Consider the following 22,959-nt stretch of genomic DNA (forward strand, 5'->3'; position numbering starts at 1 on the left):
TTAGGCACATGCTAAGTAGAGAAAATAACTCTCTGGAAACCAGAAAAGTAAACGCCGAGTGCAAGCATAAAGGGGAGAGAGAGATACAAACAGCATTCAAGTCTCAGGAAGGACTGAGAACAGAGATGAGATCCCCAAGGGTGCTCAATGCATCCGAAACCAATGATGAGGGGAGGACACTAGCTAACTTCCCCATCAGAGAGGCTGAAACTCAAGAGAGAGTCCGAGGAACCTCAAAATAGCATCTCTCTCTTTCTGACTTTTCTGAGCTCCCTGGAGGAGATCAGGCACTTTAAGAATATGCCTAACATTAGGGACTTATTAGCAAATTCTTTTTGCTGATGAGCTGAGACCAACCTGAGCCTCTTTTCCTTATCTGTAAAGTGGGAGCCATCAGATTTACATCCTAAGGTTATTTTGAGAATCATATTCTAGGATATGCCTCGAATATTGTCCCTATGCATCATTGACATATTTTGATGTTTCCAAATTCAGCTGCTGACCCAAGGTGTGTACTTGGGATAAGCAAAGACCCTAACGTTCCCGTAGTGCAAGAATAGGACGGACAGAGAAAAACGAAGCTCCCTGCCCACCCCGCCATCTTCCTGAAATACACATCGATTGCTTTGGCATCTCCTCGCTCCATTGGCTCTCGAGGGCACCTGATGCGTCTCCTTCTCCAGCCACAACGGTAGGCACTTGGGACTCAACAAGGACTTCTCCCCACTCCCTTCCCTGATACATTTATACCCTGAACTCTCAAAAGTCTTCTTCAGGCGTCAAAAACAAAACCCAACAACAAAGCTTTCAGGAAGTAGTCTTTTTACATCATGGTCTATTTTCTAATCCTTTGAGGATATATATATTTTTTTCAACCTTCCCTTGAAGCACATGTCCTAAAGCAGAGCTGGAAGGAGGCATGATTTGGCAAGGGCCGGAGAACTGAGTAGTACCAGGCCAAAACCTGTCTCCCGAGATGAGGAAGAGCGAGTTTGTTCACCTGTCGAGCTGCTCCTAGGTTTTCTAGATACCGTCTTAGGAGGTTAAAATAGTCAAGAGCGTCCCCAGGAGCACCAACAAATATTCTCCCAAGTTCCTTACAGGTCTAGGGGTGGGCTTTTTTGTTTGTTCGATCATGGAATCAGATAAATTTTCGTTTCCTGGCAAGGACTTTATTGATCATTTCTAGTTTTGAATTTACCCTGTGTTTGCATTTCATAGGCCCTTGGTTATCTTTTGTATCAGGGAACTCAATTTCTAGCCCGTAAGTTACTTATCGGAAGCGACCGTATTCCCCTTTGTGGCTCCCCCATCCCAAATCAGCCTTAAAAGGAGAGTGAATGCTCAGTCAAGTCCTACCAGTTGATCAGAGTCCTTTGTTCATCCTTGGCTCACGACAAATAGAACTTATCACCTCAGTGACCACTGCCAACTTTCATCTTTGGTTTGAGGTTTTAAAAGTATACCCATTGTTCACTCTTCCCAGAGAACAGGCCCCTGGAAAAAAGTTTTCTCTTTTCCAGGACTCTGGGGCAGGGAGTGTTGGAGAGCTTCAAGGGAAACCAAATTCAAAAAGGGATGCTTGGGTCTGTAATAAGGCAAGAGGCAAAGAAAGATGGGTCCATTCTATGAGGGTCTCTTCTCCCAGAGGTACTCGGGAAAGCACTCTTGAGAGAAACCTAGAAATGAGTCTGCTTGGCAAAGGAGACCAAGCGGGGAACCGGACCATGGAGTCTCAGGTTCTAGACCCGGCTTTGATACGGCCAACCTGACGATGGTATAGATTACTGCCCCACTGGAAGCTTCATTTCCTCTTAATTTTCTCATCTTTCTTCCCCTTCCTCCAAATTTTGGTGCCGTTCTATAAGCTCTGATTTTCTAAGACCCTTCTGGTTAGGCACTGGTACATGATACTCTGCCGAGAGTGCTTCTAGGCATAGAAAGTGCGGGTGGGGGAAGAAGAAAAGGAATTTAACAGGAAATGCGCTCTTTGATGGGTTTACAGAAATCACACACATGTCCATGTCAACACTGTGTTCAGAAGCAAATGTGAGCAGAATATAGTCCGTACCCCTAACCCCAGGTAGATTTTTAAAGAAGGAGCCAAGAATGCCAACACCCAAATCCCATGTGCCTCTGTCACTCTCCCTAGAACTGAGATTTTAAAAACTACAGTGCCCTCTCTACATAAATATCATCCCATCAATAACCAGAATGGGTTTTCCATGTGTTAATACCATCATCACCTTTTAATTTTTAACATAAACTTTACATTATATACAATTTTATTTGGATAATACACTTATGTGTGAATTGTAGAAATCAAGCATATATATTATGTACATGTGTACACAAGCATTTGTATTCACAGGATAAGTGCATTTGATCATCTCTGATCTCTATCAAGTGGCAAGCTGACCTCATCTGATACAAGTAGATACGAACACAGTACAATGGAAAGGAATCGAATCGAAAAAGGCAGGTGCATATTGGGAGAACTTTTCAAGTACAGACCCCACCTCACCTCTCATTAAGCACTTTCAACCCTGTTTACCAAAAGACGATGGGGGTTATCCAGAAAGGTCTAACTTTGTCTCAGGCAAAAATAAACACCGCTTTTGGGATGAAAATTACCTTTACAGGGAACCCTTAAACTCGTATGGAATATCAACCAATGAGTTTAGCTTTCACCTATTCAGTTTTGTTTTGCTTGTTTTTGTAGCTGGAAGTCCGATTACGTCTACCATAGCCATGGTTAATACAAACAGGCTGTACTGCAGAGACATCTCATGTCCCCCTTTCAAGGATTCAGGCACAACAGCTATGCACAAAGAAACAATACAGGGATGGGCATGGAAGGTTAACGGGTACATTCAGCTCTTCTGAAAGACATTTAGTTTTCTCAAATTAGTATTTGTTTAGGTCTCCGCAAGGGATTTTAGTGCAAGGTATTTATTTATATGACAACTGATTCTTACAGCTGTACTTTTTAGGTTTAAAGGAGATAAATTTTTAATCATCATTTAATTAACATCAACTTCTTTCTTTTTCATTAGCAATTCTATTTGCAAAGAATTCAGGGCATTTGTCATTTCCGGAGAAGGATGCGGAATATTAACTACACATCAGTGGCAGACATATCAAATGGAATAAACAATGTGGGGCTGGATGGCTGCTGTGGATCTTTTGACTAATTAACTGCTTTGGCTAGAGTCCCATTTAAGTGAAACGATTTCATTTGTAAACAAGGTATAATTTTCTTTTTGTCTCCCCTGAAAATAAGCATGAATTGATTTGATTGCTTTTGCTGTACTGGGTGAATTTTCAGGCTTTCGTCAGAAAAGCTAAGTATGAAAACCTCTCAGGCACCCTGTGAAACAGAAAAGAGAAACCCAAGTATGATCCATGAGACACTCAGTCACGGCTAAAATCATGCAGTGAGATGTGCAAAGGACAGGGACGTAGGAGTGGGGAGGTGGTCACTCCACGCCTCGCTGGCAGGAAAAGCAGACCCATCAGGGACGTGCCTTCTCTGAGCATTGAAACCACAAGTGGCCGAAAAACCTGAGTGTGTGAGAATCCTGAAAACTATTTTCCAGCAACGCACAGGTTTCCCAGAGTAGAATTCACGCCTTGGATGCCTCTCCTCTCACACGGAACATTTTCAGTTGGCTGCGTGCATGTAACCAGTGGGCAGCTGCATTCGGGGCACCAGCGGGGTCCTTCTCCAGTGGAGACACCAGGGGGGCTCCTGAAGCATCAGATTATGATGCCAGCTCTGACCGGAGTCGGGAAACTCGGGCACAAATCTGGGTTCAGAGATCCCGGCTCCCTGGCGTAACTAGGATCTCAGAGCTGGGATATGTCAGAAGAACCCTTTGGGGTGGATCCACCGGTCAGGGCTTCCTGTTTAACTCTTGTCACCTCCATACTATAGGCGTCACTTACTGCTGGGTGTTATTCTCCTGATATTCTTTGTCCAAAGAACTGGCCTGCAGTGGCTTACCACTGAATAAAGCTGCATCACTGCCTTGCACTTGCAAATTGGCCATCTGACCAACGGTCAGTTTTCTTTTTTAAAGATTTTTTATTGGGGACAGCGCTGGGGAATTGGGGAGGGGAACAGACAAGTTGCTGTCCTTTTGTTCTTCAGTCTAGTTGTGGAGGATGTCGCTTCACTGGCCCAAGTTGGCACCATCATTGCGCTCTTCCCGGGCGAGGCAGATTAGTGCCGGCTTCTGGACGGCCGCTCACGGCGGCTGCTGGCTGCTCACGCTGGCTGCTGGCTACACATGGTAGCCCATGGCAACCCACTGCCACAGGGGCTGCAGCCTACGCCGTCGCCTGTGACTCACAGCAGCCCAGCTCCAGGTTGAGCTGTTGTTCAGCATCTTAGCTGTAGAGGGCAGTGTCACTGGCCCTCATATGTGGGATCCGAACCAGGGCCCTCTGGCATCCCAAGCCAGCTCTTAACCACTGCGCCACTCGGCCGGCCCAATGGTCAGTTTTCTTATGTTTCGGGTCATCCCCGTCAGAAAGGAGTCAGTGAATTAGTGGAGGGGAATTGGGTATTTATTGTATAGCATCCAATTCTGATTATTTATTTTAAAGAACTTTGGGAACTAAAAGAAACATATATGTATTTTTTTAGCACATTACTCTTGGTTCTTAGAAAAGCCACATTTGCAATTTTTCATTCAGAGAAGTATGGCGTTAGCAGCAGAAGTAATGCTGTTATTAGAAGCCTGTTTGACCCACGGACTCATCCCACCTGTGACTCGCACCCTCCCTGGAGATCTCTGTCACATTCGGCAGCCCCATGGGTTTCAAGGACACTGGAGGAACACAAAGCGTCTTTGGGTTGATGACATACCGCTGCTCTGTGTTAGGAGGAGACTTTACATTCATGTCCTACTAAGACATGCCAACCTTGTGGGGAAGTGGAGGTGATCCTGGCTGGGGCAATGTAGGTCCGGGACGCAGCGGAAGGGCAAAGGCAGAAAGTCCTAAAAGACAGTACAGTCACAGCTGCGCCTCAGATTAGAAAGTAGAGTGACTATTCAAGGTCCTCCCATGCAGGCTTCTCCACTGTTGGGTCTTGGGGCAGCCAAGGTGTGGTCTCTCATACATACAATGCAACGTTCTAGCACATTTGTCATCAGCCTCCCGTCAGCCCCTTCTGCCTTTCTTCAGCCTCAGAGGTGATGGGAAGGCTTCCCCTCCCATGGCCTCCCTCTGCCTCTCTACCACCGACTGAAATGTCCCGCGACCACTTTTCCACCATTATGGGATGACTGTAAGTCGGGTGCACTTCCCCAAAGATGGACCCATTCAACAGATCCTCAGGCTCCAAGATAGGTACTCGTGGCACCTGCACACTCACAGGAGAACACTACCTACACAACACAACACCCCATGAATAAAAGAAGCAGGTAACTTTTTGACCTGCCGCTCTGCCCCCTTCTCGCAGAACTCAAAGCAAAATGCAGGAGGAAATGAGGAAACGGCCAGACTAGTTTACATTTGCTCAGGGTTTCTGCAGCACGTCACCAACACAGACCGAGGTACGCTGCAAACGCTGATGGCTACTTCTCCCAAGTATTTCAGGGGTATTAATGCATTTAAAACACACCAATTATTAGATTAGAGCTATATGAGATGTCTAATGTTATTTGTGGTTTTTGTAATATTTAACCTTTAAACTAGAAAACTCTGGTCTGAGCAAGTGTCATAACGTAACAACTACCTCCCTTCTCTCCTTTCTTTCCTTTTGGCACTTGGCCTGTGCCAGGCACTGTGCTCACAGCGTCCCGGGTATAACGATAGCCCACCTTCCCCCAATTTTGTTAAACTAGTATCATTTCAGATCATATTTGCAGGTGTGAGGAGAATAAGAATGGGTAACAGAGGTGACTCGGAAATGACAAATGCTTTGAGGAATTTTCCAGATCTCTCTGTTGGTGAAACAGCCTCCAACAGAGCGAGCATTTCAGAAGAGAGACATCACCTGTCCCACTAAAGTTTATGCACCATTTGGATAGATGCATGAGTGTCTCTCGTGTCTTGAAGGCTTCTGATTCGAGGAGGTTGGGGCTGGGGACGGGGGGAGGAGTGTCCAACTGAATCGTGTGACATTAAGAAAGACAAACCTAAAGCCACACGAGCCTTCTGCAGACAGACGGCACTGCACTTCTTACTGATCACAGGACACGTATGGCTGCTGGTGCACGCCACCACAGTAACAAGCCCGGGGACAGCGACACACAGTTAATCAGACGCCACCATGGCTGCTCGGGGACTGAATGAGCTATGGCCACTCTGAGAGGGAAGAGATAACAGATACTATACAACCCTGAGTCATCACCAGAAGGGGGGAATGCAAACTTACGTACACAGGAGTCTTCGGGATAAACTACAGCGGCTGCTGTGTGACAGACAGGAGGTCCACACTTAGCGAACGCACACGTAAATGTGTTAGTTTATGCAGCTCTGAACAAGACCACCGAAGCCTAGCGTGAGAGTGTCTGTGGAACACAAATGGGCGTCCAAAGAGATTCCTGTAGCTCCCTGCCCGAGGGCCGTGGTGGCCCTTCACTCCGGACGTGTCTTGGAAATGGACTATAATGAAGGTAGCCTGGTTACCACGAAACACGCTGATCTGCTATTCTTTGGGGGAGCCTGGAGTGCCGGGGTGGGGCCTGGGCTGTGATGGAAGGCATAACAATAAAGCTGAAATGGTCACAAAGCTAAACGTCCTAACCTCTTGCGTATGTCGGTCTCACTACAGCGCAGATGCATTCTTAACTGTTTTGTTTGGTCTGGGTCGGATTCACATGCATACCATATTGCTTATTCTGTACTAGAGAAACCGTTAGGTGTTTGTGATGAGGAAATTACATGGCGGACTGGTCTTCATGGAATTTGGAACACAGGAACTCGTCACATCACCACTGGCGTCCGAGCATCCTTACTGCCAGCATACACAGCGGGCATGTCCGGGAGACCTGCCCTTTTAAGTGTTTATGTATTTTTGGTTACGGACTCACCTATCAGGTATCTGCCGCGCTCAGTACACACCCCACAAGATAATCCTTGAGTGTAAGATTATGGCATGAAGCCATGTGCAAAAAAGAACCAACAAAAAAAATAAATAAATACCTTCCTAAATCCTCTTCCTCTTTGCAGGGCACTATTGGACATCCAATATTTTCCCCTCCAAACGTTGGCCATAACGTATGCTTCCCTATAGATAATAAAACATTAATGGAAGGTTTTTAAACATCAGATTCAATACTAGGCATTTTCTTGTACACGCGTCTATTGCTGCAGGAATTCAAAACCCTGGGGGTAGAGTACATATTATTCTTATTTGCAGCATAAGGCATAACATGCTCGGAAATATACACATCGTTGTGGCCTCTACTGTCCCTGGAACAGTATGATGCCGTTGACCTCAAGGACGATCGAAGGTAGCTGTCATTCACTGTCTGGGATGGCAGTGAGTGTTTATAAGGGTCCGAGGGGCATCTCCCAATAACTAAGCGTTGGTCATCCCCATAGGAGTGGAGGAAAGGGTTATCGGAGGCGTGGTCTGGCAAGAGGGACTTGCTCCGTTTGCTGTCCTCCAGACCCTGGGGGAAGACGGAGCCTTTGTTCCCCAAGAGTTTGCTGGAGGGGACACTAACAAGGCTCCCGTACAAATTCCCCTCCAGAAGCCGTTCCCTGTCTTTGAGGCTTATGCTCCGCGAGGGCCTGCTAGGGTCTATCTCCCTCGGTTTGTCGAGAATGTTATCGTAGGAGTGCTGACGGCTAATTCTCAGCTTGTTCTTTTGGAACTGGAGGGTGTTGTTCTGTGCCCAGTCCTGCCGGTAGGCCTCCTCCTGGGTGGCTGGGTTACCTGTCTCCTGCAGCATCTGGTCCTCATCGATGTCGTAGAGGTTTCCCATCCGCAGGCAGGCATCGCACTTGAAGGGGGACCTCATGGTGAAATGGCCTGAATAGGTGGGCAGGTTGGAAAGGCAGCTCCGGCAGTGCGTGGAGTTCTGCCGGTAACGGTCACTGCCCTCGCTGAGAGGGGAGCTCTTGTCTTTCAAGGTGAAGTGCTTGGAGTAGAGTTTGTACTGGTCGTTGTTGGGAAGCCCGTCTTCATTGTGCAGGGTGTTCCGGTTCACGGGCAGCGTGCAGTCGCCCTTGGGGAAGCTCTCACCGTGGCCCTGGTAGGCGTCTGGGAAGTCCACGTTCTCCGGAAGGGCCACGTTCTCAACGAACTGGGGAGGGTCTAGGTGGAAACTGGGCTCCTTCTCCCCATCGATGGTGTAGATCTTGTCTCTGGGGGAGCTCGCTTTGGTTTTCAGGTAGGAGCGCTCGACATCGCTGCAGTCCTTGGGGTACTTGGAGGCCACCGACCTTTTGAAGTTGTCCTTGGTCTTGTGGTTCTTATTGTTGTCAGGCTCCCTATGGCACGTTGCCCGACTCGAAGTTTCTGAAATGTCCGAGTGGGCCACCTCTTCCGGAAGGTACCTTGGGCTCTTTAGGGAGTGGGTCCTATTCTCCACTGTTACGTCGTCCCTCTGGGAGACTGGGTTCTGGGGCACTGAATCTTGGCGTAGAGACTCCATGGACTTCTTCCAAAGCTGCCGTGGCCGGGAGTTCCCTTTGGATTCCGTGCTCACAGCCACCTCCACCGTGTTAGGGTTGGACTCGTTGAGAGTCAGCGGGTGCTGGCCCTGGAACACATAGTTATTGAGGTTGTCCTTGTGCCTGTTGGCCACAAACGTTTGCAGCTCGTTCATGTTGTCCCCAAAAATGCTGTCTTTCCCCTGAAAGGACCGGTTGTCTGAATAGATCAGGTTTCCCTTATCTGAAACCATGTCCATGATGAGGGAACCTCTCTGGATGAGGTCGGCAGCTCTTTTGGGTGAATCCATCCTGGAGGAGTTCATGTTGGACATGTCGGAGATGTTTTTGGCTGACCGGAGGAGTTTTAACATGTTGCTCTGTGAGCCGGTCAGATTGAAGTCCGGTGACTTCTTCTTTTCTTCGATGTGGACCCCATGAATGCAGCTGTAAATGCCCTGTGGGGAGGGACATAACACACCGTCAGCAGCAGCAAGGATGGGAAACCACTTCACGCCTGAAGTCTACCTGCAAAGGGGAGGTACGGCCTTCCTGTAGGAGCCCTGGAGAACCTAGGAGCCCTAGTGAGATCCAAATCTGAAGCCTGACAATGTTTCTTAAATGGATGAGACCAGTGGCAAAGCATCAGGCTTATCTTGTCTCTCTGGCTCAAGGTGATCTGACACCTTTGCAAATAGTCACACATGGAGTTCAAGAAAAGGTCTCAACAAGTGCTCCTATGACTACAAGGATCTCGGTGCCTCCAGACTGGCATGCAAGGATATTTAATCGACTCTCCCGACACCCAGATCACCAATGTCTGCTTCCATTTAAGTTTCCTGGACTCATCTTTGGAGTTTGGACACTAGCGAGTCAGCTGTTAACAACGCTGGTGTAAAAGGACCACCTATTATTAATTCTTTGGGGGAATCACACCTACCCACACACTGAAGCTAACAATCAAATCACGAGACCCAAGCAGGTCAGTCAGAAAATCCTTTCTGATTACTCTAAAGGGGGGGGGCATGAAATCTACTGTGATCAATCCGATGCTTTTTGGAGGGACGGATATGGATGTGGGGCTAGAAGGAGCATTTGCAGGAAACTAGTCTTGCCACCATATGGGGACATTAGCCGGAGAGTGAAGCCATCAGAGAAAGAAGCACAGCCCAGGGGACAGAGAGACATGCTATGGACTGAACCCCTGGGGCCGCCCTCTTGAACTTTTCACTCACCCACTCAGTATATTCTTTGTGTGTTTGTGTGAGTTTGCTCAACATAGAGTTGGGTTTCAGTAGCTAGGGACAGTAGAGTCATGACGCCACATCTACATCCACCCAGAGACCAAGTGACGTAGGGACCCCTGGATAGCTCAGGTACAGGCACCTCCATCTACGTCTCGTTTTCCACTCCGCCTTCTTTCTTTGTTAAAAATAACTGTTTACTTTTACTTAAAAGCAACTCAAGGGAAGAGCTCTTGGTTCATGCTACAGCGGTAGGCAAGAGGGCATCAGTGACACTGCGGTCACGTTCATCTTCTTCCCTCGCTCCCGCCCTCAGATTTCGGCAGCCCTACCCAGAGGGAACAATCCAACCTGCAGGACTTGACCTGGTCCTCCCAAGCCAGCCCAAGAAGGGGCTTGTAAAAGCGAACACAGCAGCTGCTGCTGACTTGGGCATACACTGGCGAAAAGTGTGATTAACTGTGGACTCTGATAATAATGGCTCCATCAGCTCCCCACGGTGGAGATGAGCGTAACCCGCAGAGATGCTCACGGAACTGTGACAGCCTCAACGCTGTTTTTTTTTTTTTTTTTTTGTCATTTTCTAGTGACAGCCTCCACTCTAGCCTTCCAGGAGAGGTAAACAGAGAAGCCTGCAGCCGTGTTTCTGAGCATCTCTTTCTCTGACCGACCCCAAAGCCCAGGCTGCATGGCCCCCTTTGCAGTCATACAGATGCACCATGTATTTCCCACAGCACAGTGCTCCTCAACCTTGTGCGTTCACCTGTGCCTGCCCTGCCCAATTTAGTCATCGCGATGGTTCCATCTCCCTGGCCCTTGTCTTTGCCATGTCTCCCACATCTCAAGTCTCAGGAGACAACCGAGGCAGTTCTTTTTGCTGGTGACAGTGAATATTTTTTTGCTACTTGAGAGGGAAAGCAATGTGGAGAGGAACAAAAAGGCCATCCTGCAGACCAAAGGGCACAGCTTCGTCGGTTGTCAAAGCCACCGCTGCGGGAGAAGCTTGGTTCTAATGTTAAATAAATGACTTCTTTGCGCTCTGGCCTTCCCCCTTGGCAGTGCCAGGAGTGCACATATCTCAGGTTTGTATCTGTGTCAAGTTATCCAGGAGCTTCCCAAGGGACAATGAGCCACAAGGAGGTCTGTGTGTGTCTGCTGCTGGCAAGCACTTTACGTCTATTGGTCAGCGGGCTAAAGGGAGAGAGCTGGCTTATGTGCAGAAAAACCCTGCCTTGAGGTAGAAGTGAATTTCAGGGCTTCCTGAATCACCATCCCTTAGAGAGGAGTCTAAATTCTGAAACTGATGAAAACACGCAACCCGGCCCTACACACAGACAAGTATCCTCTCTCAAGCGTTTTTTTTTTTTCTGACATGAGAGATGAGGTGGTGTGAAGGGCCTTGCTGTTACAAGGAAGCATAAAGTGAAGCCCAAAGGGTCCCGTTCTAACCGGCTGGGCCTCGGTTTCTCCATCCGGAGGGTGGGTGTGGCCACGCCAACATTACAGGGTGTTGTGAGGATTAGAGATGGAGGAAACATGGCTGGCCCAGGCTCTCAGTTACACACTAGGCATAATTCATTGCGTCGTTGTGATCTTGCGTTTGTAGGAAAGCGGGTTCTTTGCTTGGGAATTCTCCGCTGCAGGTTTTGTTAAAGAAAGTGATCATGTGTTGCTCAATGGAGACTTTCTCTTTGCGGTGCGTTCTGCACGCAGTGCGAGTAAGCACACATGTAAGGTGGGGTATGTGTGAATACGCAGTAAGACAAGCTTTAGAGGTGTGTGGTGGCCCCAGGCCGGAAAGGGAGAACACTTTTTTAGCAACCCAAAAGGCCTGCCATGCAGAGCACCAGAGGCTGCCAGTCTCAGTCCCCCTAACAAATGAGGGAGGTATTTATTAGGGGAACTCAGAATGAGAAAAGTACATTAAGTATGAGATCTTGCTGTTCACACGTATCAGCAGACAAATCTTATCTGGGGAGAAGGAGGCTCTGTGCTCAAGCAGGGCTCCCTGTCGCCTTTGAGGATGGGACTGATGGTGGCTGGGAGTTCCAAGGGGTCACAGAAGTCCTTTCAGTGCTCCTGTGGGATGAGGGGGTCCACTCTCCCCTAGGGAAGGGGTGCTGACATTCAAATCCAGCCTGTCAAGCCACCACACAACAATGCCTGCTCCTGTGTGCCCCGTGATCCCTCCACTCCCATCCCGCAGGATGTTTGGAATAGAAGTGAGGGATTTAGTTCATTTCTTATAATACTGCCTTCAACTTGGCTTCCTTCATGGTGTCTCAGAGGAAACACTCTTCCAAACACAAGCAGGATTTATAGGTAAATGCAACAGTCAGCATTTGCTCATGATAATCCCGGGATATGGAAAGCCGTTAGTAATTGGCAGAGAGAATTAGCTTAAAGTTGGCATAATACCTAGTTGTAGGCACGCATGTTGTTATTTTGTAAGCAATCTGTGTGTTTAGATGCCATTAAGCTAATTAGGAAATATGCATTTGCACACAACTCAAGTTGAGAGTGCCACTGAATGGGGCAGAACAAAACCTCCTCCCTGAGCTCATGTGGACCTTCTGAAATCTCCCAAGTTCTCAAAATCACCAAAATGCTAGGAACACACAAACTCAGTTATTCAGTTTCCCCAGAAGACATTAACATATAACATTAGATGTTCTTAACCAAATATTTTTCACCATGTTTCAAATCCTAATCATTTAACTACTTTCAGAGTGAAAAATTTCCAATGTGAATAAATGGGAGAAATAGGGGGATTGATGGATGGATAGATAGATAACTGATTGATTACTAGATGGGTGGATGGATGGATGGATAGATTAGATGATAGCTAGCTAGCTAGCTAGCTAGCTAGATAGACAGATAATGTTATACTATGTCAGAAGATGAGTAAACAATATCTATATTTGCTTTTATTATGATGCAAGTAAACAACTAGATTGTGTCGAAATGTAAATATATTATGTGAGCTGCATGCACATAGGCACATATATAATGTACAGTATGGTTTGTATCAAATCTCTTGTGTCGCTTTATTTGATGTCTGCTGCTGCGTAAGAGTGTGGGCTCTGACTGGTACCATACCACCTAGGTTTAAATCTTGGCTCCACCAAGACTGTGTGTCCTTGGGAAGTTTCCCTGACCTAAAGTCATAATTCTGAGTTTCCCCATCTGTGACCTGGGGCCAGTAACAGTACCCACGTCACAGAGTTGGTTTAGGTTAAATGAGAGGGAGAGCATTAAGTCCTTATATGGTGCCTGCTCCACAAAAATAGGCGTGTTCCATGATTGTCATCATCACTGATGAATTATGTCACGCGTGCCTTTCTTATGGCAATACGCACATGCCACGTGGTGCAGCACGAAAGGAGCTTTTCTTGTATTGCGTGTGAGCTTGCTACTAGGGCATGCTGGGTGGAACGTGTGCTTTGTTTTCTGTGTGATGTGTGTGCATTTTCTCACGGTTCTTCATGTCTGTGTTTCATTTCAGGCTCTGCCGCATCGCGCATGCTGCCTGTGTTTTGTCAGGTGTGCACACACAGCATGGCATCGCGTGTGGGTTATGTCTTGTCGTGGTGCTCTGCTGAAGCCATCCACTGGGACATCCTGCATCGGAAGTTGAGTCGTGTGCTGGCTATAGCTTATCTGAGGGCTGGCGCTGGAGGCCATGTGGTGTTCTGTGGTGTTTTTTCTTCTGTTTTTTTTTTTAATGGGATCAGTTACTAATATTTAAAAATCAAAACGTTTCACATAAATTCAGATGACTACTTTCTCTTTTACAAAGGAGAAGACCTGATAATATTGGCTTTGCATTTCCCTAAGACAATACCGAGCAGGAGCAGAGAGTAAGTGGCCGGCTGTAGGTAAGCATTATGTCATCTGTCAGGGTTCCCTGCATCCTCTGTTGTCCCCTCACTGTGACACCCAGGTTCAGTTGCCATGTTTCATCTCATCTGCGCTATCTTTCTCATGCCCAGCCTGCTTCACCCACGCCCCTTTCCTCTCTGCTTTCCACAGTCACCTGGGTTTGCAAGCCCTGGCTTACAGATGCCCAGAATCTGGACAAGCCCAAGGAAGAGAAAGGGGGGGGGGGACATGCAGGCCCCTCCCCGCACCCCGACCAGGAGTCAGGACTCCCCGGCTCTCTGGAAGCCCCATGCTTTCCTGGACCTCCTACTGCATAAGGACGTAGCCGCCAGGGGCACTGACCCTGCTGATGGAGAAAAGCAGCCCCGGCCGGTCGGAGCACACGCCCGTGAAACAGAAGCGCAGCTTCCAGTAGAAGAGGTGCTCCCAGATGAAGGTGATGAGGCTGAGGGCCATGGCGGCCGCCAGCATGTAGAACACGCCCGCCATGTTGTCGATGTCCAGCTGGCTGCTCATGACCTCGTTCTTTTCGTTGTGGCAGATGCCCGTGAGCCACAGGGTCTCCAGCTCCTCCATCTCACCTGAACAGGAGACAAGACCCACAGGCAGTGAGGAGCAGACACGTGTGGCTTTGGGACAGATGTGTGTGACTCACGGCTGAGTGGCCTTAAGGCAGGGCACGGAGCTCGCCTGCTTGGCATCCACTCGCTTGTTGAGCGAAGGTAGTCATGACCACAGTATCTATGTAATATTGTCATAGGAGGATGAAATGAGAGCATGCATCAAGCGATGGGCACAGTCCCCCTTATTTTTATTTATTTATTGTTTTGCTTTTTGTGGGTCATTGTCATTATGTTCTGCCCACCTTGCTTTTCTTATCCCTACCCACAACACGCACCCAAGCCCGGAACGGGACATGGGGTAAACTGGCAGCATGCTGCAGTGGGAAGACTTGCAGTCCAGTTACGGCTCTTTGGAGCCACAGTTATCCTGTCTGTGAAATGGGTATAATAACATTGCATACTTCCTAGGGCTGCGGTGAGGATTAAATGACCTCACGTATGCAAAATTCCTGAATGCAGGAAGTTCTCTACACAGCAGCCTTCACCGATTGTTGTGAAGGAAACGCCCAGTGCAGTGCCTGGCACACGGTCGCTCTCAAATATAATAGTTTCTTCTTTCCTTTTCCTTTAGAACATCCAGGATTATTCCAAAACATCACCCACAAGCAGTGCACTTAGGGCACGAAGCATTCATTGAAAAGAGACATCCCAAACGGCTCTGAATGGCCCTTTGCAAACTGAATACCTCCCAACTCAGGTGGCCATTAAAGAAACAGGTGGGGTTTTCAATGGGAAAGAAAGAAGTAGTGAGAATGCTTAGCATGATTTTGTCTCTCTTTAAAATGTGCATTTTACCCAGTCGCCATTTAGGAGGAAATTCTCTAATCTAAATGTCTAGCAATTGTACTAACTGTCCAGCAATTCACTAAACTATGGCTCTTAGACAATGATTCAGCCTTTTAAAACTATCCTTCAAGAACAGTGAAAATCAAAGAAGATGCACATAATGGTAAATGGAAGGTAGGACTATATACACAGGGTGCCAAAAAATGTATACATATTTCAAGAAAGGAAAATAAACTGTATTAAAATTGTAATACTCAATATATACCGATAACAAAAGATGAACACAAGCCATGTGTACATTTTTTTGGCATCCCCTGGTATATATGGTCTCTAAGATGTAATAAGAGACATGCAGAGGAAAAAAAAGGCAATACTCCACATTTATCTGATCTCTTTTGAATTTATTTTGATTTAATGATTGCTCTCGTATTGCTCTTTTATCAGTTTTGTGAAATCTGTGTGTATTGCTTTTGGTTCATTCTCACTCTTGACTGATTTGGGAACATAGAAATCTAAGTCGACAATTATTTTGCCTTGAAGATGCTGTGAGTTTTCTTCTGATCCAGACTTGCAGGTGTTATCAGAGGTCGGTTAATAATCTAATTGTCATTACTTGCTATGAAATTCCTATTTTCTCTCTAATTGCTTTTGAGAATTTCATTTTGCCTTTGGTGTGGAGTCCAGGCGGGGATTTGTTTTATTTGTTCTGCTCTGGGCTCAGTGAGATTCTTCACTCTGATGACTCATAACTTTAATTCTGGAAGAAATCTCACCCATTGTCGCTCTGCATAGCAACTCTCCCCAACCTTTTTAAAAAAATTAACAGCCTTTATTTTTTAGAGTAGTTTCAGATACATGGACACTGAGTGGAAAGTGCAGAGGGACCCCATATACTCCCTTTGCTCAAACCCCTCACGTTCGGCATTGGTGGGTATATTTTTTTCACAATTTATGAACCAATCTTGATACATTATTATTAACTAAAGTCCACAGCTTACATTGGGGTTCACTCTTGGTGTCGTATATTCTATGGGTTTTGCCAAATGCTTACTGTCATGTGTCCACCATTATAGTATTATCATACAGACAGTTTCACCGCCCTAAAAGTCCCCTGGGCTCCAAGTATTCTTGCCTCCCCTGGCAACCACTTATCTTGTACCCGTCTCTCTAGTTTTGTCGTTTCCAGAATGTCACATAGTTGGAACTATGCTGTATGTAGCACTTTCAGAGAGGTTTCTTTCACCGAATGATATGTATTTAAGGTTCCTCCATGTCTTCTCATGGCTTGCTAGCTCATTTCTTTTTAGTGCTGAATAATATGCCACTGCACAGATGCACAGTTTGTTTATCCGTTCACCTACTGAAGGGCATCTTGGTTGCTCCCAAGTTTTGGCAATTAAGAATAAAGCTGCTTGCTATACACGTTCATGTGCAGGTTTTTTGTGGACGTAAGTTTTCAACTCACTGGGGTGAATACCTAGAAGCATACTGCTGGATTGTATGGTAAGATGATGTCTAGCTTTGTAGGAAGCCACCAAACTGTCTTCAAAAGTGGTCTCCATTTTACATTCCCAGCAGCAGCGAATGAAAGTTCCTTATGCTCCACATCTGTCAGCGTTGATTACTGCTGTCAGTGTTTGGGATTCGGGCCATTCTAACAAGGTGTGTAGTGCGATGACATTGTTTTCACCGGCAACACCCTAATGACACCTAATAATCCTATCTTTGCGTTTTTCTTCTGAAAATTTTGTTTAAAATATTCTGGATCTTCTCATTCTATCCTCCAGGTTATTAACCTTGTTTTAATATTTTCCATTCTTTTATCTGTCCTGCAGTTAGATGCTTCCCAAAGATCTATTTTCCAGTTCATTTATTCTTCCATTAGTAATATTTAGCTTCGTGTTTTAATTTTCATCTATTTTAATTGTGACATTCACCTGGCTCTTTTAAAGTTCTGCCTGTTCTTTTTATCATAATCTCTTACTCTCCTGTTAGGATTTTTAAAACTTTTATACGTTTCAGAATTGCAAACCTTCCGTCTTTCAATTATTCTCTGCTCTGTCCCCCTTCCCCACTCCCTTAGTTCTAGGGGTTCGAAATCTTCTGTTTGTTGTGTGTGTTTACTCTTCTGGTGCTTCCTGTGACTTCCTATCACTTCCCTGTGACATTTGTAACTTTTGATTATGGGCTCATCTTCAGCCGACTTGTTTTCCCCTTAATCCCCAGGGGGCACCCAAGCACACGGGGCTACAGAAATGTCCCTACAGCAGGGTTCTGGGTTTGCTTCCGCCATGGTTCCAGGGACTTTCAATGTACAAGTTTTTGTATAAAAATTTTTTACTGTAATTACTGCACCATTTAAGTAGTATACATTTAGACCTCCATACTCTTTTGGCTTTTAATTTCTCCCTCAGAGCTTCAAACAGAAGGCAAAGTTTCTTGTACTTTCTTTCCTTTGATGGACAGTTTTTTCGAATCTCCTTTTCACAGATGTGTGGACTCATTGAAGGTCTCAGGTTTATGCAGTGGTATCATTTTCTACTTTCTTTGCGCACAATTCAGGGTCCCTAAGTGGATGTCAGAGCCCTGGTCTCCGCCCCTACTGTTCATATCCCCTTAGGCTCAAAAGTACCATGAGAATATCACATCCCCCTCTGTTTCTGGCACCTAAAAATTTCCCTTTTTTTTTTTTTTGGACCTTGGCTGTGCATTTTGTGTGTGTGCGTGTGTGCATGCACATGCTTTTAATCCTGCATTGTAATGTGTCTGTAGCATGAAGGGGCTCATGTCAGCGGTTTTCAATTGTACTATGACCATGTATACGTGTGTAACATTTGTCATCAGGGTTTCAAAAGCCTACAGATTTATGGAAAGAAAAACTAGGAAATATAACGCTTTATAAGTTTTTCACCCACAAGGAAGGGTACTGGTTAATCAGCGGTGCAGGCAAAGGGATGGGAAGAGATGTCTTGATTTCAAGTCCTTACTTTCAACAGCCTCAAGTGCTTTCACAATCACAAATATCATGAGAGACTCTGTCATGTCATCTCATTGTCTACCCAACACAATCACCAACTTGCCCAAATTCCTCTGCCTGCTCTGTGCCTCAAGACTTACATTAGTGCTGCCTCTTCTCACATGCCACCCTTTAAAAGATGCAGTGTGCTTTGACTTTCCCACTCCCTTTGGAATTTGTGAGGACACACAAAAAACGGGTCTGTTCACCAAATTTTGTCAAGTTCCTAGCACATCTTCTTTTTGGTGTTGTCCCAAAGACAGCCATGTTCGTATGCCTGTAACAGGGTCAGTCTGGGTAAAAGAAACGTCATCTTCATCCCTTTTAGGATGTAAATATAGAGGCTTTTCCTCTGCCCTCTGCCCAAACCACACAGCTCTTTGAATAAGTCAAACTGGTCAACTATATCTGCATCCCAAAAGGAGAACAAAATGTACATTTCTCAATACCAATAACTAACAGCCTGTTCCAATCGTTTTCTAGTTAATCATTTCCTGCCTCGTCGCCTTCTGCTCCTAGCGTACTAAACTGTAGTTCAAATACTTTCTTATTTTGTTTTTAATTTACTCAGGTATATTGTAATCCCTTGAGGGAGGTCAGGGACCATGGTTTATGATTTTGATCTTTCTCATGGCCTGCAGCACATAGTAAGCATGCAATCCATATTTTCTGTTTCTGTTTCTTTCCTTCCATCCCCAGGCTTAACTTGGGCAGCACTGCAAACATGTGCCGATGTGTTGGGCGAGTTCTTGTGCCATATACACAGAGGAAATATTGAGCAAAGGGAGCTTGCAGTGGACTGGAGGGTAAAGGGCTGGGAAGTATGCACGTCCTCAGCTACAGGGAAGCAGCAAATGTCATTTTTCCAAGGAGCAGTTCTATGATGTTTACTTCGCTGTCAGTTTATCCATTACAAAGAGGCCGTGATCTTTGTTGGCGTGTGTTTGTGAAGTGGAGCTAGTAAGTGGGACAATTAAATGTCTTTCCTGCAGCAGACTCATTCCTGCCGGAAAGACAAAAGCTAAGAGCTCTTCAGGGAGCAGATGGAGCCTGGGCAGCTGTGGGTTTACGGACAGGCCCCTTTCGTCTTCCTCGGTCCACCTGAGAGCTCTCTCCCCCGCTATTTACGCCTCTAATGACAGGAAGCTCATGCACACTTGAGAACACCTTGGCATCCATGAAAGTTACACCTGTTCAAAAGTTCTCCATATATCTGTCTTCAGGGAAGAAGACATTGCCAGCCACGGGTCTCTCTGCTGGCCTCTGAGTTCCGTGCCGTCCCTAGGAAGGCTGTGAAGCCCCGAGCACACAGCAGGGTGGTCAGCTCGCTCCCTTCCCAATGGCGTCAGTTAAAAGGCAGAGCTGTGGGGCTTCAGGAGGCAGGAGCCAGAAAGATGTAAAACCGAAAAGGGAATAGGCGAGAGTAATGGAGACAGCACTGTGGGTATGTCTGAGACGTGCTTCCATTAGCTGCTTGGACGGTGCTGCAAAGAGGCAGCATGAAACACACAGAATTGGCCGGACCAAATCCCGTGCAGAAAGGATGTGAGGATGGGGTTTCTCACATCGTCCAGCCCCTCACTTACAAGGTAGAAGCCATGGGTTTCACATTTGCAAAAGGAAATGAATGAAAATTCAAGTAGACACCATTGGGCAAGTCACAAGAAAGAATGCTTCTGGCAGAAAATACTAGAATGAGCGACAAAAGGGTGCGCCGTTCACTGAGGGTTTGGGGAGCATGTCGAGTCACCCCGTAGGGTCTCAATAGTCATAGGAGGTAATATGAGAGTCACATCGCCTGGTTCAGCTCCTACCTTCAATACTTACTACCCACTTGATCTTGATCTAGATCCTCCTCTGGTCTATCTGTCCACTCACCCATTCATTTATCTATTTTTCTATTCTTTTACTTAACCAAGTTAAATAACTTCTATTCCGCTTTCGGCACTGTACTAGAATTTTTCCAAAAACTAACCCATGGAGCCCTCCTATCAACTTGATGTGGCTGGTGCCACTGTCGCAGCCATTTTACAGACGAGGCACAGAGAGGTTAAGGAGCTGGCTCCGTCGCTCTGAGCGCCAGTTCCCAAACCTACCAAATGCATTTCTTGTGTAGAAGTTTTGTTGGAAGTCAATGAGGCTGTATGCACGCGGTACCTGGCACACACTCATTGTGAAAGCAGCATTTTCTGCCTGAAGCCAGAGACGCTGGGGGCGCAGGGTGGATCACGTGCCCCTTCCTGTCTGCTCCCAGCTCACGGAGTCTGTGGGTCCAAGGGCGCATGTCCCGAGAGAAGGCTAAGGCCCCCAAGAAGAACCTGTTATGTCCCAAGTAAGAGACATTAGTTCCTTATTTTTGCCCTTAGACTCATTCTCCGCCCCTCCCTAGGGGCTGTGCTTGCTTTTCTGATTAGATTTCATTCTATTCTGTAAGACTGTCTGAGCACTGGAGGGATTGCTTTGGGAAAGGATTTTATAGCGTGCATTGTGGTAGCCTTCAAGCTTTCTCAGCATTTCTCCCCTGAGGTCGGTTGTTAAAAAAAGTCCATTTTGAACCTGTACCCTTTAGGCCTCATTCAGGGCCTGACAATTTGCTGAAACACATCTCCGAGGATCAGCCCACACAGACATCCTTGCAGGCACGTATCTGCATATTGCTTCCCTAGGTCCCTGGGCAAAGCGCCTGACCCTGGGCAGTGATGGTCTGGAAAGAGTGGTTTTGAGAAGCTGGGTTTGATGTTCTGCTTAATTTCTAGTCAAGGAAACGAATGCCTTTTGGTTCTCTGAAGACTTCATTTGGTTTGGCCTCACTCCCTCGTGCATGCAGTCACTCATTCATTGAAGAAAATGAATTTCTAGAGCACTTAGCGTGCGGTCGGCATCTCTGTATTTTCACGCAGAGACGGATAACACACAGTCTTTGGCCTCCACAAGCTCAGAGTCCTGTGGGAGAGACAGTCACGCAAACCAGTAATTATGGCAAGATGAGACGCCTGAATGTGCCCAGGGCTGGAGGCAGGAAGAAACATGGAGCGTTTTGAGATCAGAGAGTGGTTCCAGATGGAAGAAACGATCAAAGGAGAGGCCTGAAGGACTCAGCTTTCATGCTCAGGGGTTGGCGGTATCCTGGGAACAGTGGGACCACTGGATAGACCAGCTGTATTCTTGGTGGACTCGATGCTTCAGCCGCTGTTCATGCTACACGTGAGCGTCTCCTCACATCTAACACGAGGTAGGCTGCTACAGGTGAACAATGGTCTACAGTGTGGGGAAGGGTCACCAGGAAATTCTACCCCAGTAACACAGCCACGGCTGGGTCCTGTCCTGGCCTCAGAGGCAGGCAGAATATGCAGATGAAACCCTCCTCTTCCTAGGATACATAATGATTGGGAGAAACTCACTTGCAAAAAAACCGCTGACAAGGATCCATTGTAAATTGTCATCAATATCACCGTCGCCCATACCAACTTACTCTGGATATACCAGACCCAAGGTATTGTGCTGAAACTTGGCTCAGAGGTCTCCATCTCCAGGAATTCTTACGCGAATGCACAGGGATATTGGCAAGAGACCCGTTTCTTCTTCCATGACATTGGGATAGCTCATCAATAGAGAATTTGTCACACTAGAGTATAATTGTCAATTGCTTTTACATCCTCCCATTGGGAAGTGAGTTTATTCAGGGTGGGGATCTTGACTTATGCTGCCTGTATCCCCAGTCCCTGGTGCAGGGCTTGGCACATAGTAGGCGGGTCCATAAAAGTGTGTTGACTAAATATGACACAAGGCTCCTCCCCTCGATTAGCTTGTGATCCACTGACCTGAGAATCAGCAAGCGCCCAAGAAAGAAAGAAATCTGTGAAGCCACAGGCAAAGGGGTCAGGAATAGTTTCTGGAACCCTCAAACCAAGGCTGACTCCGGGGGCAAGCAAGTGCTAATCAAAGGTCCTAGCCACAGAGTCCGGTGTCCCCCACAGGGGACTGACTTCCGTCTGCAGCCGAAAGACGTCAGGATGATGTTCCTGTGACCCCATTAGGGTTTGCTGTGGACACCAAGAGGGGAACTGGCCCCATTTCAATCCTGTTTCATGTCTTGCCCAGGGATTGGGCACTCTGGGTTGCTCAGAAGCCCGAATGGAATTGGAATGGCACAGGAACAACTTCCTTTGTAGAAAATCTAGGGCGCCATCATCGGCAGACTCGCGTTCTCGGTAACAGGTTCGGCCACTGTGAGCTCTGAACTGCAGTCCCTGGAGTAAGGACAGCTGGGGCTCTGCGGGGCTGAGGCCAACTCTTCTTCTTGCCCAGTTGCCCTGGAAGGGAGCCGCTGGTCAGATCCGGGATGTAGTTTGTGGCCTTGAAACAGAGCAAGGTCAGCCAGACCATCTGATCACTGACCTTGGGGGCTTAGCTTCATTCATTCTAAACTCCTGAGTCTGAGTCAGGTGACCTTGGATCTAGAAATAAGAGCACTTGAAGCCTAGCATCTCTGTATCCATGACCTCCGAGGGTCACTGAACAATTTGCTAGAGAGAAAAAAAATACTTTTGGTATGGGGGCCGGGGGGAGAGGAACAGTACAGGATTCTGGACACAAATAGACTGGATTTGGAAGCTAAATCTCCCTTATTTAAATGTCAGAATATTCCATTTCTGTATAATGCTGAGAAGTCACAAAACCAAAATAAAAATAGGGCTAGGCTTAAATGTACCCAGCTAGATGCAGAGACAGGCTGTCTTTGGCATAAATGTTCCACCTTCCAATTGAGGTCTCTGTTCTGTGGATGGAGCTC

The 22,959-nt window shown here is 46.7% G+C and overlaps 1 protein-coding gene across 2 annotated transcripts in view; it reads right to left on the bottom strand.

Moving 5' to 3' along the window:
• Positions 1-7,270: 7,270 nt before the first annotated feature.
• GRIN2A (glutamate ionotropic receptor NMDA type subunit 2A) overlaps positions 7,271-22,959 on the bottom strand; it is a 422,768-nt gene continuing 407,079 nt past the window's right edge. For both annotated transcript variants that reach the window (XM_019650929.1, XM_019650930.1), the window contains exons 13-14: positions 14,085-14,323; positions 7,271-9,074 (exon numbers count right to left, since the gene is read on the bottom strand). In XM_019650929.1, the coding sequence (XP_019506474.1) occupies positions 7,275-9,074; positions 14,085-14,323 (2,039 nt within the window). In that variant the 3' untranslated portion in view covers positions 7,271-7,274. The remainder of the gene's footprint in view (positions 9,075-14,084; positions 14,324-22,959) is intronic.

This window comes from Hipposideros armiger, unplaced genomic scaffold (genome assembly GCF_001890085.2).
Source record: "Hipposideros armiger isolate ML-2016 unplaced genomic scaffold, ASM189008v1 scaffold_149, whole genome shotgun sequence".
In the NCBI taxonomy this organism is placed as follows: domain Eukaryota; kingdom Metazoa; phylum Chordata; class Mammalia; order Chiroptera; family Hipposideridae; genus Hipposideros; species Hipposideros armiger.